The sequence below is a fragment of the Carassius auratus genome, chromosome 11 (genome assembly GCF_003368295.1).
Source record: "Carassius auratus strain Wakin chromosome 11, ASM336829v1, whole genome shotgun sequence".
Lineage (NCBI taxonomy): Eukaryota > Metazoa > Chordata > Actinopteri > Cypriniformes > Cyprinidae > Carassius > Carassius auratus.
Genome location: NC_039253.1, coordinates 13,705,825 through 13,724,366, shown reverse-complemented (window position 1 = coordinate 13,724,366; position 18,542 = coordinate 13,705,825). Strand labels below are relative to the sequence as shown.

Genomic DNA, 18,542 nt, shown 5'->3' with positions numbered 1-18,542 from the left:
GTTTATATATGCAATTTATTTATATAAAATATAAAATATAAGAATATAATGTAAATGCATGTAAATATTTTCAAAATACATACTGCATGCGTGTGTATACATGTATATATACATAATAAATATACACCATACACACATACATATATATTTGTGTGTGATTTATATTATATATAAATAATTATATATTAAATATATACTGTACATGTGTTTATTTATATATATGTATAAATATACACAAAGAGATTGTAATATATATTTTTTTTGATGATCTATTTTTAACCAAATAAAATCAGTCTTGGTGAGCATAAGAATAAATTAAAATATTTAAACCCCACCCCCCAAACTTTTAACAGGTAGTGCATATAGAGAAGTAGATGCATACATAGCCTCTTGAATCTGCCCGTCCTTTCACCGCAAACCTTTCAGTGTCATATAAAAACACAAGGCATTAATCTGCATGTGTCCTGAGGGCAAATGGGTGTTAAACACCCTCTATTGGGAGCACACCTCAGCCCAACATGTGTAAACCTGCACTTTAGTACAGAGTAATGTGCAAGAGAGGGGTTAATCTGGTGAGATCATAGGAAATTCAGAGTGGCACTCAACAGGCCGTCATGCGGAAACTGAGCATTAGCAGCCGTCACCGTGGAGCTGCCCGGTGGGACGGGGCCGAGGGTATCTCTTCATTAGAATGACATAATCAGTACAAGCACAACGTGAGATGAACTGCCAGACGTTTCATTGAGGAAAATTCTCCATGGGCCTTCCCAGGATTCCAAGCTCTCACCCAGCTCCATGGGCATAATATAAAATAGCTTCAAAGTGATTTCTATCTCTATTTTTAGCATCACCCATGGTGCATCATCAAGGCATCAGAGGTTTGTCTGTAGTTTTATGAAAGCCCATTCCAATGGTATGGGAAACAGGGACATACATGTGTTAATTAAAGCCTTTTTTGCAACATTTGACTAACTCTGGATGCTTTTATGCATGTGGATTACTATTTACATTAACTATTTAACTTCTGAAGACATAGTGAGAGTGGTAGGTGGGCTCCTTGACTTTCTAAGTCTGTGCTGACATTCTAAACCTAAGGGAATCTATATCTATCTATATAAAGGAATTCTGCTAACATCACACAGAACTTGAACCCATTAACATACTGTAATACTAAAGTACCATTTAAAAGAGAACTGCTCTCGATTTGTCCGCAAAGTAGAAAAAAAGAAAGACCGAACATCTTCCTGTATATTACAATGGTACTTCTGCAAATAAATAAATACAGTACATGAATTTGAAATACTGATTTAATGCATTATCTTACTTGCAAATTTGCTTAACGCTGCTGCAAAGAAAAAATACTCCACTAAAATGTAGAAGCATATTGCGTAGTAACAAGACAAACTCTAAAGCAATATTACAATATCAGCCTATTTATTATTAATCTACAATCCAATTTACAATCCAGTCCTTTTCTATTTTATATTCTGTTCTTTGTTATATTCTCTATTCTCTATTTAACCACCCAAAAAATGTAAATTCTGCTATTATTTACTCACCCTCAAGCTGTTGCAAACCTGTATGAACACAAAAAGATATTTTGAAGAATGTTGGTAACCATTTGGTGGTATCCATTTAGCTATAGAAGTCAACAGCTACTGTTAACTGTTTAGTTGCCAAACGTATAAATTACTTAAATGAGCTTTATTTTAGCATTATTTTTCTATACTACTATAGTAATTATTAATTAAATGTTCATGTTTTTTATTTATTAATTATTATTATTATTATTATTATTATTATTATTATTATTATTATTATTATTATTAATTATTTTTTATTTATTTTTTTAGTGGTAATGCAAATTAACGAAAATGTGCCATGCAATAATAAGTAGCCTATGTTTTAAGGCTGGTCACACTGGAACAGACACAATCATTCTAAGCAGTCTGTTACATAAATCCTTTTTTTTTGTTTTTGTTTTTGCATTTCCCCAAAAAACATCACATTCCAACAATTATTATGTTTTGTTGAAACAGTATGAACTAGCTTTCATTCATCACAGATTATGCATGTAAAACGCCAGTGGACATTGAAATGCACACTCCTCTCAAAACTTGATTTACTGTTGTCATGGACCTGAAGCAGAGGCAGCTATTAAGACGGAAACGAATCCTCCAATCAGGCAACAAGCCTCAATTTGGCATGAGTGCTTTCTGGCAGTGCTGCTGAAAGAGCCTCTCCATAGCAATATCCTTTATCTTAGCAGCAGAGGAAGCCCCTCAGCTCGACAGAGAATCTTAAAGGAGAAATCGGACTATGGTGTGTATTGCAAAACCTTCAAACAGGACCCGTCAAGATAACAGCATCCCTGTAATGAACAACCCACAGCTGCAATCTTTTATTCAAACAGCCTCTCTGTCACCCGCCAGAGCTGTTGATTAGATATTGTAAATCCCAAAGGTGGATATCAACCAGGGTTACATTTCGAACACAAGCGAAAAACTGAGAAGTCCACAGTTTAGTCAAATAAAAGCCTGAGATTAAAGAAATTTTGGCAGCCAAGCGCAGATAATTGATTTATAATGTATTAGGCTGTGTGATGATCAGCAGTCATAGGAGACGGCTGGTTGGTTAATATTACCACCTTGCGGTTTTGATCAGATGCCAATAGGCAATTTTGACAGCTCTGCCCGCAGAGGCGCTTCCCTTAAATTGCAGTTGTCAATGTGCAAATAGACATTTCTTCTCGGCTACTAAGCCAATCAGAAGTGCGTGCTCTGCATCCGTTCATTATCACACTCACATGTATTCTGCTGCTGCAAAAAAGAGGCCTGTGCCCTTTGCTATTTCCGCAGCATCATAACTCTGTGAGGATGTAAGATAAGATTTTGAATATATTCATAAAAATATCAATCATTAATAACCTTTTTTTTCTGTCAACAAAACCACCAAAGTTATAACTTTCACCTGTGTAATAAACAACCAATCACACAGGGAAGAGACATTGTACCAACAAGCTTCCTGGAACCTGTACTGATTCAGTGGGACTGTCTAACCGTTCAGTATGATGTATGAGACTATAGCTAATATGTAAAGTGCTATTAATCTCTTTTTGTTCTGTCTGGAAAGGTCAGCATTTGCAAAGACAAGTCTGGAGACAGTAGATGTGTCGCATTTGTGAACAGAAGGTTGAATCAAAGGCGGTGTTTTGCACTTAAACAGATATGCTCTCAACCATCTGTCTGTACATGAACAGATTACAGTTTTTGACTATGTATTGATATACATTACATCCTGGTTTTACTTTATTATATATTTTTTTTTACATTCAGGGAGTCTTGTTCATATTGCATAAGCAATTTATGCAGCCATATATGGTATAATTTATGCAGAAATGTCTCTTGCAAATGCCTAACTAATCCATATACTCACTGCTTTGCAATACACTAATAGTGCGTAGTAAAATGTGAAGCATCCAGCTGGGAACTATTAAGACACAGTCATCATGACCAGCTGAATATTAAAGGTGAAGTATCTCTGTGCCAATATCATCAACAAACAGAACTGTAAAAACTATTCCTAAACACTCCCCGGTCTGCCAAACAAACAGACTTGTTTTCTAGTGGTAGCACTAGCGCACTAGGTCTGATATGCAGCCATTTAATAAAAAGCAATTAAGCAGCCTCAAGGTCAAGCAGTTTAAAAGGCATGTTTAACATGTTTTGTTGCAATAACAGATCCAATCAGAGAACAAAAGGACAGATTATGAACAATACAGTAAAGATGAAATATTAGCTCATATGCTGAAAATAACAACTTACCCTGTACCAAACGATCTCTCGCAATCTTCCATCTGTCTTGAAGTTGCACTTTAGAGTCACTGTATCTCCCACAACAACTGGTAGCAATGGCTCAATCGTTACGGTCAGATATCCTGCAGAGGCAAAGTAAGACATCACTGGAACATGTTCATCTTCACACATTGGAAAAAAAGAGATGAATGGCCAGATGGTGTTGGGGATATGAAGTTCATGTTGAAAAGCTTATCACAAGCCAGACAACTTCATGATATAATAAGTAACATTGTTCAGAATTATTGCAGAATGAATTACAACTAATAGACAAAAGCTAACAGCCAGCTCAAAACATTTTCCTTGCCAAGGAATTACTTGAAACTAACCAAAGCATGTTTGTTATGTTGGATCTTAATGGAAATCACTCAAAATGTCAAATTTTATGATGATGTAACAAGACAGTTTCTATTTGTGCACATTTGCACAAATAGAAACTGAAAAAAAATGGTAACCTAAAAATGTTAACATCAAAATAAACTGTTTTATTCAAGTCAAAAACATTACGTAATATCACAGAATTAACTTAATTCATTTACAACTATTTGTATAGGTTAAGTCAGATATAAATACCACTTTTGCAGGATACCTTTAAATAAAAATTACACACACACACACATATATATATATATATATATATATATATATATATATATATATATATATATATATATATATATATATATATATATATTTGTTGCGTTTAACAAAATTATATGTAAAGGACAATTCTACAGAACTGAAGTTAAGTTCTTTTGTGCTAGTTTTGTGTAATCAGCTATTAAATGAGAATTCACATAACTTATTCTCATCTAATATTTGAAGTCATAAAAAAAAAAACAAGATATGAAGCTACTCAAAAAGGCTCAAAGCTCTTATTGCCTCTTCAAGGGAATTTGCATTTCCCTAGTATCAAATAGGCAAAAGTATTTTAAAAAAATGCCTTAAAATGTATTTTAAAAAAATACAATAAAAAAATACAATGTGTCAAAGTTTTTCTTTCATTCCTGATCTCAGATCTTCTCAATAGCACATCGCACACACAGGCGTGTGAAGGAGAGCTTTGTTTGCTTCATTAATTATACTTAAGCCATGGACACTTTGCCATCTGTTTAATTTTGTCTCCAAATCAGCTTGGCTATGGATGTCCCACCCCACAAATAAACTGACGCTTCAGCTAACTCTTTCTAACTACAGCTATAACACACAATTAGCTAGCAACTTCATGTAAAGGCTTTTTGAGGAGCTACACTTTATCATGGCATACGGCCAACTTTTTAAAGCACATTACTAATGAGCAAAAATAGCGGTTCTTGTTATTCTACACTAACCAAGATTGGCAAACTTTTGTGTTGTTTCAAAAGAATTTGATGTGTAACAAATTATTCCGCATCCATGCACCTATGCAGATAATTCCTGATCAGCAAAATACTCCCCGTTTAGGGAGTTAATGAGTATAATTACGAAGTTGATCACATTTCCAACACACTGAAAACACATTTATCAAAATGCTTAGGTACAGCCATGAATTACAAGTGGAAGAGCTCTTTCCTCTTAAGGATAAAGACGGGAACGTCCTGCTCTATTGAGCACTCTCTCTATCTGCCTAGCAGGTGGCCTGGATCCTACTGACTGCACAGTCTATCCATCTAACCAGTCAATAATCCAGACAGCAAAGAGGAAGGAGATCCAGAACATCAATGTGGGAAAACTTCATTTGATTATTGTATTTGTTAGCATTTATACCAAATCCCAGTATGCATTCAATCCACATTAAAGGAGGGAATGATAACTGTAGATGTTTTATGTTCATCTGGAATATCACTTCATAAGGAGATATCCAATCTTTCATGCCAGTGCATGCTGGGAAATTAAGTCCTTCATAGTAGGGGACAAATTAAAATAAAACTCCTTAGAGCTCCCTGCCAATCTCCTCATTTACCTTAAAAGATTAAACATTTAATTGAAGACCATAGACTACAGATTTATTAATTTTAATGTGAAATGAGAAACATGGGGTTTTCAAAACTCTCTAGGGGAGTGATTATTACCTGGAGAATGAAATACTATAATACCCAAATCTATATTCATTGCCATGCTCAATGCAAAATCTCACCATTAATGATTCCTTGTGTTTGCAGCCTTGACGTGCTGTTTCACAATCAAATATGTTTTACATTTACATCATATTTACATTTAACCTGATAGTGATGTCACATTAGCTATTACTCTTCATTTCAATAATGCTTTAATAAGATTTCAGGACCATGGACAGCAACATGATGATTTCCCACAGCGCTTTTACAGCAACATTTCCTTCTAAAACCCATTTAATGTTTTAATTCTCTCAATGAATTAAGCATTGTTCCCAAACAACAACTGTTGTCAAGTGCTCAAACAAATCATGTGAGCATGAATCACTACACCTCAGAATACTCTAGGAACATAAAACAAAATGATTCTCCAGACAAATTCTGTGTTTTTCAAATAATCTGTCCATCTTGAGGTCTCAATTAGCTCTTGTCAGACAAAACAGCTCAATTGCTCACCGCATCGGCCAAGGCCTTATCACTATGTCAGACTGACAGAATTGACTTGGCAATTCCATACATTTATCTCAGTGGAAGACAGAGCTGCTCACTCTAAGCCTCAAGGGAAATAAGAAAGCAAGGATAAGAACAAATTCCAGCAGATCTGCGACCTCACTTAGTTTTAAAATTCCCAAACTGTGATGGAGCCTGAACCCCAAGAAATCACTTTCTCCCAAACTTTGTCTTCTAGAAATTGAGTCACTTTCTGGGTCCTAAAGCAAGAGCACAGGTAGATTGCCGAGCACACAATATATGCGTTAAATGCACCATATGGATACAGGCAGTATCCACTTTTCTGTAAAGGTGCAGTTCACCCAAAAATTAAAATGTGCTGGAAATTTATTCAAGTTCAGGTCATCAAAGATGTAGATGAGTTTATTTCTTCATCAGAACAGATTCAGATCAATTTACAGTTAATATCACTTGCTCAGCAATGGATCCTCGGCAGTGAATTGGTGCCATCAGAATGAGCTGATAAAAACATAAAAATATTCCACAAATAATCCACACAACTATCACAATCAATCAGTTAACATATTGTGAAGTGAAAGGCTTCCATTCGCTGCAGAAGTTCCTTAGATCCACTGAATGCTAAATTTCTCAAAATCTGTTCCAATGAGGAAACAAACTCATCAGCATCTTAGATGGGTTTATTCTCAGCAAATTTTCATTTTTGGGTAAACCATTCTTTTAAATTTTGAAAAGTGGTTCAGATCAGTTTTCTGTGAATAAGAATACATTCCTACAGTAAGATGGTCTGCCAATGCAACATGTGGAGCATCCTCTCTGAGATCTAGCTGCACCTCGATGTGCTTGTTAAAGAATCTTAATTTAATCATCACGCTCAAGGGATCTTTACACCGGAGGAGATTTGAATGGATAAGCCTCGAGAGCTACAGGTCATTAAAAGGAGCTGAAGCTCTCAAATAAAATCCCTCCCACTTAGCACCCATACATTCATAAAGAGATTTGAAAGTCTGGAGAAATTGGTCCATTGCAAGCGTATGTTCATATGCGGTATTTTTATTTAAATGTCAAATTATTTAGTAGGGTCAAATAATAAGATACTAAGAGCCAGAAAATCATCACTTAAACACAAATTGGGACACTTAATTCTAGCTGAAACAGATTTACTTTAGTATTTGTGTATAAATGTGTTTGTGTGCATAGATAGATAGATAGAAAACACACAAACACACATACACACATTTTCACACAAACTTTAAACTTGTGTAAAAACACTGAATAGTGCTTGTCTCTACTCCCCTAGATGAACTAAATGAACTCCTGCCAGTGTTTTAATAGCATCCTTATGGGGTCATTGCTTAAACAATATAGACTAAAGCATAAATTACAAGTTGTAATTTGGAACCAGCCCTGTACAAAGAACGCTGATGTAACATACTTCTTTTGTCCGATCTTTTCTTTCTGTTTTGTTAATCATTCAGCTTTTGAAATTCAAATGAGACACAGTTTCCCACCTGGTCACGGCTACGGTAGCCGCCTCCTTTGCGAGCGGTTGTATATGCCTTAGTGTTTGCATGCTAATTTTGGGGCGAAAAATGGCTACGAGCAGTATGGTGTGATATTGTGTGACTTACTGATATGGAAAGAGCCATGAGCAGGGATTTTAAAATAGCTCATTACATGGACTTGTGCACTTGGGTTTGAGCAGTCTAAATTTCAAACACTTTCCCCCTTAACCGATGTCCAACCGGGAAAGGTCTAGTTTTCATAAACCCTTGCAAGAAATTACAGCCAACAAACTAAATATTTTAATGACAGTGCAGACTGCCATAGCAGGAATATGAGTGTCTGGAAGGGCTCACTGATTTTCTCCAATAACTATGCCCATGGGCGAGTGGTCAGGCTCGGCTAAGCCACAAAGTCTCTGGCTAGAGCTAGCTTAAGGAAAGACCATGACCGGATTACCCAATTATATGGAGCGATGATGAGAGGGTCGGTCCAGAAGTTCACTTCGCTATCGACCTAGATGTTGACCACACAGGTAGTTAAATTTTTACTTCACTGCTACATGTTACATCACATGCATCAGCCTACAACTCAACTGTAATTGAATCAATCTCATAACACTTTCTAGCAGAAACACCATCCGTCATCTTTGTGCCGGAGACTAAGAGTCAAGTATCCCCCCCGATATGATTTGTCTTCACATTTTAATAAAAATATTAATGAGGTTAATAGGAAGGACTACTAACACATGGGCGTTCAAGAAAACTCAGGGAAGGGTATAATTTACAGCCAAATGAAGGACACAGTCAGCATTTAGCCCAAGGGCACATTGGAATTCTGTATGGTAAAGCTAAATGGTTTAAAACCAAACAATTCTTGGCATGTAAAGTATATATACCTATTCAGTCTGTCTAAATCCCTCTCAGGCCGTCTCCATATCACCAAGGAAGGCATATGTTCACACCTGTTCTGGACTGCTGGGAAATCAGCTCAATCCGGCAAACCTCTGACAGATGACACATCCTGTATCCCGTCACACCTGGGTCTCCCCATTGCTCAATCCTTCCGATGTCAACAAACTGTAAGCATCATGCCCTAACCAGCATAAACTCACATCACATAACTGTCTGCTGCCAATCTGGGCACTCGCTCCCATGGGCGGCAGGATTCAGCTTGTCAATGTGAAGTTGAGGGACAGATACGACAACCAGAATGTAAAATGCAAAAAGCAGGTCAAAGGGATTCAGCCGATGAGATTAACGCAAACTTTAGCATCATTACTCATTTAAATATTAGAAATGGCAAACACAGGTCTACACGCACACACACACACACACACACAGAGAGAGAGATAGATAGATAGATAGATAGATAGATAGACAGATAGACAGATAGATAGATAGATAGATAGATAGATAGATAGATAGATAGATAGATAGATAGATAGATAGATAGATAGATAGATAGATAGATAGAACATTAAACATTCAAACACATAAAAAAGATGAACAATAGCAGGAATGCCAATCTGCCGCTGCTGGCAACTTGTTAGCACCTGATGCTAATTATGCCTGTCACCACTACCATAAATTCACCATTACATCTCTCCTTTTCAAAGGTACAGTTCTCCCTGCATAAGCAATTTGTCCTTGAGGTCTAAGAATAAGACGATGACGATATCCACGTGACCTTCACTTCCCTTGGTACAATAAAGACACCACGCCTCCTCTTTTTATAACACTTTGGTCACAACATTTTCTCCTTTTTCATTTGCACATTTTAAAGAGCCAGTCACCATCAATCTAACAGTGTCAACCTCCTCCAAATACTTTAAAAACTTATTTTGACTGATCAACTGCAGAATCTTTTAGACAGTTCTGATGCCAATCCCCTGGTCTCACATAGTCAGATTTTGATTGGCAGTGAGTCACTTCACAGATTATTCTACCCAAGAACCGCCCACTTAGACAGGAAGACATCTGAACACATTTAAAGCGGCCAGCCAAATTTTATTTTGTGTTCATGTAGCATTCAATAATGGATTTATGAAAACTGGTGCTTCGTGACTATCCTACTGCATTCTATCAAAACACTCTCTCAATTCTCTCTATTAACTAATTTACATAAATACAACTAAAATGCAATTCATACATAAACTCATATATTTTAATTTTGTATTAATATCTATTTTCATATTTTTAATGGGCAAAGTCAAAAAATGTCATGGTGATACAAATGCCATCTTTGCATAATACAGAAACATACTCATTAAAAAAAGTAATCTTTATTATTAAGTAATAATAATTTTTATTGTGAAATATTTTAATAATACAATTATCAAATTATCAAATCTGCAAACACTGAAAAAAAAAAAAAAAATAAAAAAAAAACATAGAAAGGACCTTAATGATTATGTGTCAAGGTCAATTATTATTAATAAATATATAAAGAAAACATATAGATAAATATATCACTAAATTAAAGATCTATATATATATATATATATATATATATATATGTGTGTGTGTAAATAGATCACTATTTTCTCCCATGTGCACACCTGATTGACAATGTTCAGAGATATATGTGAACACAAATAAACATTAAAACAACATTAATGAATTTGTTAAAATCCACTGATTAAGTTTGTATGCTGATTTTGCATTCCTTGCATAAATCAAGAAATTACTGTCACTGCAGCCAAGTTCTACAATAAATAGTATGATGGGTTTACCGTACAGTAAAGGTTGAACAACAATAATCTGGGGCTGTCAGCAATCTTTGCATGTTAAGATGTTAAATTATATATATATATATATATTTTTTTTTACCTTTTTATGACAGAGCGAGGTTAGAACAGTTATAGTCATTAGTGGCATTAGTTAAATGGCATTAGTTAGTTAGTTAACTACCACCCAAGAGTTCATGTGACTGACAGGTAAAACATCCAATCATGGTTTGTTTTGTGCCCAATCAGTTTAGGTGTGTGGAAATGTCTCCACAATAAGAGACCGGTGTATAAAACTCGTGGGCGTATTTAAAAGCTAACTTTACATATTTCACATACTTTTGAAAATCCAGCATTTAGTCGATCCCAATAAGCACTTGTTGTTACAGTTATAAACACTACAGATTCTTCTTCATGAAGGGGATTGGCACCATGACATCTTTGTTTCCAGGAGGAACGTTAAAGAACGCAACACACACATCTCTCAGAAATCCTGCAGAATACGTTCATCTGATGACAACTTTGAAACTCCTGAAGTGTTTCCAATTCTGTGTGCCATGTGGCCAATGGACTACTGTAGTATAGGTAGTAAAATGTCATGTCAAAATCTTAAAACTTTGCCTAATAAGAAGGGAAAAAAATAATATCAGGAAATAGCATTACTATTTAGGTAATCAGATTGGAGCGCTTTTAGATTTATGTGCAACAAGGTGGTCCATAGGTGTCCAGTCTGGGACTGCAGAAATCCGTCATAAATGATTAGAATAACTGAAGCTTTGAAGGCTGAACATATCTAATACCACTGGACTGCTGTGCCCGCTCATGTGTTGACCTGAGCTTTAACTGAGCTTAAATCCACTGAACAGTCTTACAGCACATTCCATTACTCTGGCTTGTTGTGGCATTGTATTGATCTGCCCTGTGGCATAAGCCTTTGCCCAGAGGAAGTCAGACAGACCTTTTTATAGCATGCATACTCTCCATCTGCTCCTCACCTTCAACCACCACATGTATGTGAGCCTCTGCCAAGCTCGATATTACTGCTAAATGTCAGCGAGACATCTCCACTGTGCTCCTAACATTTATTAATGCAGTTCCTTTGCCGCCTGGTATGTCACTGTTAAAACGGTGCCTTAAATGTCTGGAGAGATGGAGCACAGGGCTGACATGAAGCTGCTGCAATGTCTCATAAAAAACACATCACCAAGTACTGAGTAACAAATGAATAAAAAAATATATTAAATAAAAAATAAAAACAGTACTGCTCATGGATCGCTTCAGGAAAGCAGTTGGGATGGCTAAGTATAGCATGGACTACATAGAAAAATGCTTAATGTACAAATGCTAAAATCACTGACATGAACTTGAACTGAGTTGACTATCACTGAAAAACAAACAAACAAACAAACCAAAACAAAAAAAAACGTTCAGGCAGGCAAACACGTCGCAGTAATTGGCTCATATTAACTGGTTGTAGAAGCAAGCTTGGCCTCTGCCGCATCTTAATCCATCAGTCTCACCATTAAAATAACATCTAATGAGAGTTCGCAAAGTGGCCTTTCTGCCATTAATAACAGTAATCTGCCAAAGGCACAACAAGAAATCTAAACACAACTGCGTGATGGACCGGGCTGGACTGCGCGCTGTGTAATTCTTTGGTGTGATTAATGGTAATGGCTTTCCCAGGCATCAATGGCGAAGCAAACATCTCCAGGAAGAGAGGAATGGCCGACTTTGTTGTCTACAAGCGTTCCTCTCTGCTATATCATAAGTGGAATAAACAACCCGCTGATTTGTGGTGTCACAGACATTTTTATACACTTTCATGGTATCTCGCAGGAGAAAATAGGGTGGAACAAAGCAGCCCTGTTGTTCCTCTCGGGAAAAAAAGGAATAGATGAAATGTGTGTGTTTATGCTGAGAAAGCATCTCTGGAACAAAGCCTTGAGACACATTAAGTAGCAAGGCCACATGGCCCTTAAAGCTCAGACATGTTGTTCTAGAGAAGATTTAGAGATGCTCCTTGTTCCTCTGTGTATTTCAGAAGCAGGCGCTCCAGTGAGTGTGCATTTTAAATCTAATTCAGGAAACACTCTTGTGTGGAGCCAAGAAGCTGTTGTGAGAGAAAGATAAGGAAGCGAGACCAAAGACGTCAGTAAATACAGAGATTTAATGGATTTTAAATATTAACTTAAATGTTACCAAGATCTGAAAATTATTTTGTAATATTAAATAACTGTTTTTAATTTTAAAATGATTAAATTTATTGCTGTGAAGCCAAAGCTAAATTTTCAGCAGCATTACTCCAGTATTCAGTGTCACATGATCTTTCAGAAATCACAATAATATGCTGATTTGCTGCTCAAGAAACCTTTGTAATTATTATCAGCGCTGAAAAACCTTGGGCAGATTTATATTTTGTGGAAACTGTGATAAACTACCAACACAGAACAACAATTTTTACTTTTTTTTTTTCTTATGTGCATAAAATAAAAAAAAAAACAGAAAAAAACAATGATTTCAACATTTTGACAAGTACTGCATAAATTGCATACCAATATATTATGAACTCTACCTTAATATACATGTATTAAAATACATAATTTAATAACAATTACATATACGAATAAACATAACATTTCATGTCACAAAATAATAACAAATAAATAAAATGTCCTGAAAAGTCACGTTTATACACAGAGAGCAACAGTTTAAACAAGAATCAAGAAATCATGCTTTTAAAGCTCTTTTTTTAAAAGCAAATAAAATGATCTGCATGTTCCTTGTTTAAATCTATCCGATTGTAGATTGAGCCATTTTAACACTGAGTGTCCCTCTTCAGCTTCCACACCTAGTTCAAGAATAGGAGATAATTTTTCTCACTAGGCAATTAAAAACCCTTCAGAAGAGCAGCAGCTGATACTGTAAATATATTTCTTGATTGCCTCTTGTTCTGTTGCCATTTTGGCAGCTGGAGGGAAGAGCTAAAGAAGAACACTCTAACTTCAAAAACACACACCTTTCAGCAGTTTGAGGAAACAGCGTGCAAACGATCTTACTCACAAAGAGTTACTTCAGTTTGCAGAAACAATTTTATTCATTTATTTTTTTCCTCTATTAGGTAACTACAATTATTCAAGAGACTAGCAATTATGCACAACGCTTTCCAACTTAATGAAGTGATTATAATGGCCTAATAAATAAAAGGCACTTTAATCAAATTGGTAATGAAGATAACCACTGTCGCTGTGATTTTTAGCACTTATATAAATATAACTATTAAAATTCAAGATTAGAAACCAATGTGCACCTGGAAAATTGTTATTTGTATAAGGTTATTACTAAATCCAATTAATCATATCAGTGATTGACATTAATTAGTTCCTAGACGGCTAACCTTGTATTTGTTAAAGCAACTCTTCTATTCATGTTACGCTGATTGCATGTAGTGCACTAATATAGATTTCATGTAATGGCATGTTCTTTTTGTAAAAGCTCAAGTTAAACAAACTACAACAAATCAACTTCAATTTTTTAAAACCATCAGATTTTAGATGCCCACACAATCTACATTTATTACTGCACTTCAGATTCTTGAAGCAGAATTGTTTAACCGCCAATTAGAGACCCAGAACAAAAATGTGCAATCAATGCAATCATGCCAAGCATCATTCAGTCAGAGAGAATAGCTGTTTCTGTGCCATAATTAACAAAGTTGGATAAAAAAAAAATAAAAAAAAATAATAATAATAAATATATATATATATTACAACCATAACATAAAATGGTTACAGGAACACACTTATATTGAACTACAAATGGCCAAGTAAACATGAAAATACATAGATTTTAAATGGAGACAAAAAAAAAAAAAAAAAAAAAAAATGTAAATGTAGCAATGTATGTTGTGTTTGTGGAAAATGCAATTTAACAATAAATAATGCAGGGAAACTTACACTTACATATTCATTAATAATAATAATAATAATAATAATAATAATAATACATATAGCTGAAAGCAGCAATTAAGAAGAAAGGCAATTCAATTATGTGAAAATGTGTTTTCTATAAACACCAAATCCATAACTTTTTGTCAGAACTGTCTGATCGGACCAATGGTCGAGGAGGAGTTTGAAAAAGTAGGTATTAGTAGTATAGTATTCAACATAATAAAAATGGTGTACAGTAAGTTCAGCCCACATTGGCAAAATTGGTATTATGTTGTCAGCATTACCAGTTTCATTATTATAGACTAATGCAAATAAAATGCAAATGCAATAAAAACTAAATAGCATTTTGGGAAATTTCATAATTACTGATTAATGAATGGTTTAATCACTCTTGACCAATAGGTGACGTTGTTACCAAAATGATGCGGTCTGGTCAGTGTGAGGTGACTGGTGCATACAAAGTTTGGTGTAAATATGTCAAAGCTCTGAAGAGATACAGCCTCGGATCCAGTTTGGCATCTTTCCAGCAAATATGATGATGTGCTAAACAAAAAACCTTTTGAATATCAACACAAAATCATAAAAAAAAAAAAAAAAAAAAATGCCAGCTTGGTCAATTTTGGTGAGAATCAGACAAACCATCTTGGACATGTTTGAAAAAAAAAAAAAAAAAAATATATATATATATATATATATATATATATATATATATATATATATATATATATATATATATTGGCACAAAAACAAACAAAAAAACCTTGCAACTTTTGGATTTTGGTGTTCATTTGACTCGATAAGAGCCAAGGATTTCGAAAAAAAAAAATTCCTTCTGTGCCTTAGGTTTCATAAGGCCTAAGAGCAAATAAATAAATAAATAAATAAACCAGAAATGGAAAGGGAAGAAGAAGAATAATGCCAATGGATACAATATATGCCTAAGCACCTTCGGTGCTTGGTCCCTAATAATAATAATTTCACCTCAAGAAAAACACAAAACAAACCAAAAAAAAAAAAAATCATATCAAAATGACTTTGTGACTGCAAAAGCTGTCAATAGAGTTTGTTTTGAACCTGAAACAATGCTTTATGATAATCTCAGGCAGAGAGGCAAACCAGTTGTTAATATTGCCTTAATGGCTGATGACGCCAGGAGCGTGTGCCCCATGTGTTGAAGAGGCTTTCATATTCAAGGGTTTAGGGTGAAGAGAGTGGGAACTGCGAGCATTACAAGCGGATTTGTGAATGATGAACGTAGATGGCAGCTGATTTATGCTGCTTAAAAAGATGATCTGCCTTCTGGAGCTGAGACTGGGTTTGTCATGAAGTTGCTATGAGATGATGCATGTTCAATCAGAATGATTTACTGTTTAATGACACGCTCAAGCCCAGAGAGTGTAAGGCTTAGGGATGCATGACACATCTGTAATCTACCTCCTCCCTATGCATGACAAAATAGAAAGCAATCAGGAGCCCATATCAGCTGCGTCTAGACTCAAGAGTTTTAATTGCTGTGGGCTATCGACATTATCTCTTCTACTCTGGCGATTCAAGTGCCGGGGTGGTGGGGATTGTGGGGAGAGCCCGACCAAGTCTGACCAGATGCCCTGATACCGAAGAACCTGCTGCAGCTGGTCTGGATGAGGTTTATATGGATACAACTGATTTCTAGATCTCATATACTGCCATGATGAAGGGGATAACCTTCATACTCTTTAGACATACTCTTAAATGTTTAGAGCTTGATAAAAATTCTTTACAATTATTGAATTAATTGACAAATACTATACTATATAGTTATTTTTCTTAAAAAAAAAAAAAAAAAAAAAAAACTGGTAATGAGATACCAACAGCAGCATTTTTAACAAATTTTAACCCAAACACTAAAGAGAATGGAAACCTAAAACTAATTGAGCTGTATTTGCTGTTGTGTAAACGCAAATCTATTTATTATTTGTTATTTGTCATACAAGAGAGAACAGGAAAATTGGACCCTTTTGTGGCAACGAGGCTCCAATAGTGGGCAACCGTTGTTTTGGCCAACATAAAAATAAAATAAATATATATATATATATATATTTTTTTAATAATAATTAGCATAAAAATCACAAACCAATAAACACATGCAACAACCTGCACTATAAAAATGTAACAACTTGACTGACATTTTTGAAAGATTCCCTTGTCCTAAGTACAACTTGCCAGTGTGACAAATAGCCATTCTCTCTCTATATAGAACAACCATTAACTGTTATGTTACTGTAAATGTTTGCACATTCTTAGACAAACTACAATTTGCAAAGTGAAAAATGACCATAAACTTAATTTTGACAAGTAGTAAGAATATAGAATGTTTTCCAGACATTCTCATTTATTCATTTAGCAGACACTTTACAAGGTGACTTAGAAATGATGAAAAATTTAAACACAAACGATAAATCAAATGGAATCCTCAATATTAGCTGAGCAATGACACAGAAAAAGTGCAAATAGAAGAGAAAATAAGTGAATTATGATATGATAATAGAGACTGGCTTTCAGACAAATGTGAAAACCAGCTCTGATGTTAAATATTTTAAAGTTAAACGATCTTTGTCTTCTAGACTCCTCGTGTCCTATCATTTGTGGTCTTTTTATTTTCTCTTGTTCTCTCCGTTTTCCTTATTTAAGCAATAAATCAATCAGACATTCTGTTTTTGGCACAGGTCACAGACGGGAGGCATTCTGAGTCTGTATATCCAGTCAGATAAACAACTTATTGCAAATATCCAGTAAGACAGAGACAACAGTTCGACTTCTGTGTTCCAGATTATAATTTTTTTTCTGCAAAATGCAAGGTGGACGTAAATATGCTGAGCTCTGCCAAGGTCCTAAAAGGGGGGAGTCAGCATGTTTGTACGCTGTTAATTTATAGTTACAGCGCTCAACTGACATGCAAACAGTAATGCCCTTGCATTTATTATGGCACATGAACTGTCCACAAACCATTCGCCACAAGGCCAGTTTCTCATTTGATTTGTTCAGAATCCAGCCAACAATATCATTAAATGATGGTGGAAATAATTTGAATTCGAAAGCCTGTAGGCACTACAATCACTGGCAAGAGAAGTTAACAAGATAACATTTAACCTAACTTGAATGTGGCCTTGAGCTCTCATCAGTGGTCATGAGTCATACAGCTTAGTTAAAATCAGGACTTTAGGGAAATAAACAGCTGTATCAGGCTATATTTGCAAAGGATTTATCTTGTGTATGGATTTATGCATTACCTACAAATTTCAGTTCAGGCAACACACATACTGCCTGTCAATACAGAAATATATGCATTAAAGGCAATAAAAATGTACTAGAATGTTTCAGTCAGAAGTAAACTTAATAAGTGAATTAGATATAATATAATAGATAGAAGTGTACTTTTCTATCCAGATATTTTTACGACATACAAAATTGACGCCAACCCCAGATCTGCTAATTTTTACAATAACTGCACTGCCATTATATAAAAAACCTCCAAGCTCAGGTCAAAAGCTCTTGAAATGTTCCCTTATGGCAGATAGGCAATTGTGAAATGCATTTGTGACATTTCTGCATTCCATCAAAAACAGACAAAGACATTTTTAGAGAACCCATCTGTGAGAGATGACATTTGCATGTGCATCATGCATGCAGCCTACACAGTGAAAACCGCTTTATAGGTTATGCAATTATGATCACATAATCGATGGAAATGAAGCAAAATCCACTCTCGTTTCCCTGTGGATTGTGATGATACAGGCTCCTCAACATTAACTTTGATGGATCATCTGTATTCATTAACACACATTCATGCCTGCATTAATGGAAATTAAGCCTTGTTTTCAGATGCCAGTGCACAGCAGTATGAAAGATATGCACATATTCATGCACACATACAAATATACACAAATCACTTATATATATATTCGGT

At 35.2% G+C, this 18,542-nt stretch overlaps 1 protein-coding gene across 2 annotated transcripts in view; it reads right to left on the bottom strand.

Moving 5' to 3' along the window:
• The window catches only part of igsf21a (immunoglobin superfamily, member 21a), a 176,957-nt gene that overhangs the window by 95,434 nt on the left and 62,981 nt on the right, over nt 1-18,542 (bottom strand). For both annotated transcript variants that reach the window (XM_026275549.1, XM_026275550.1), the window contains exon 2: nt 3,825-3,937. In XM_026275549.1, the coding sequence (XP_026131334.1) occupies nt 3,825-3,937 (113 nt within the window). The remainder of the gene's footprint in view (nt 1-3,824; nt 3,938-18,542) is intronic.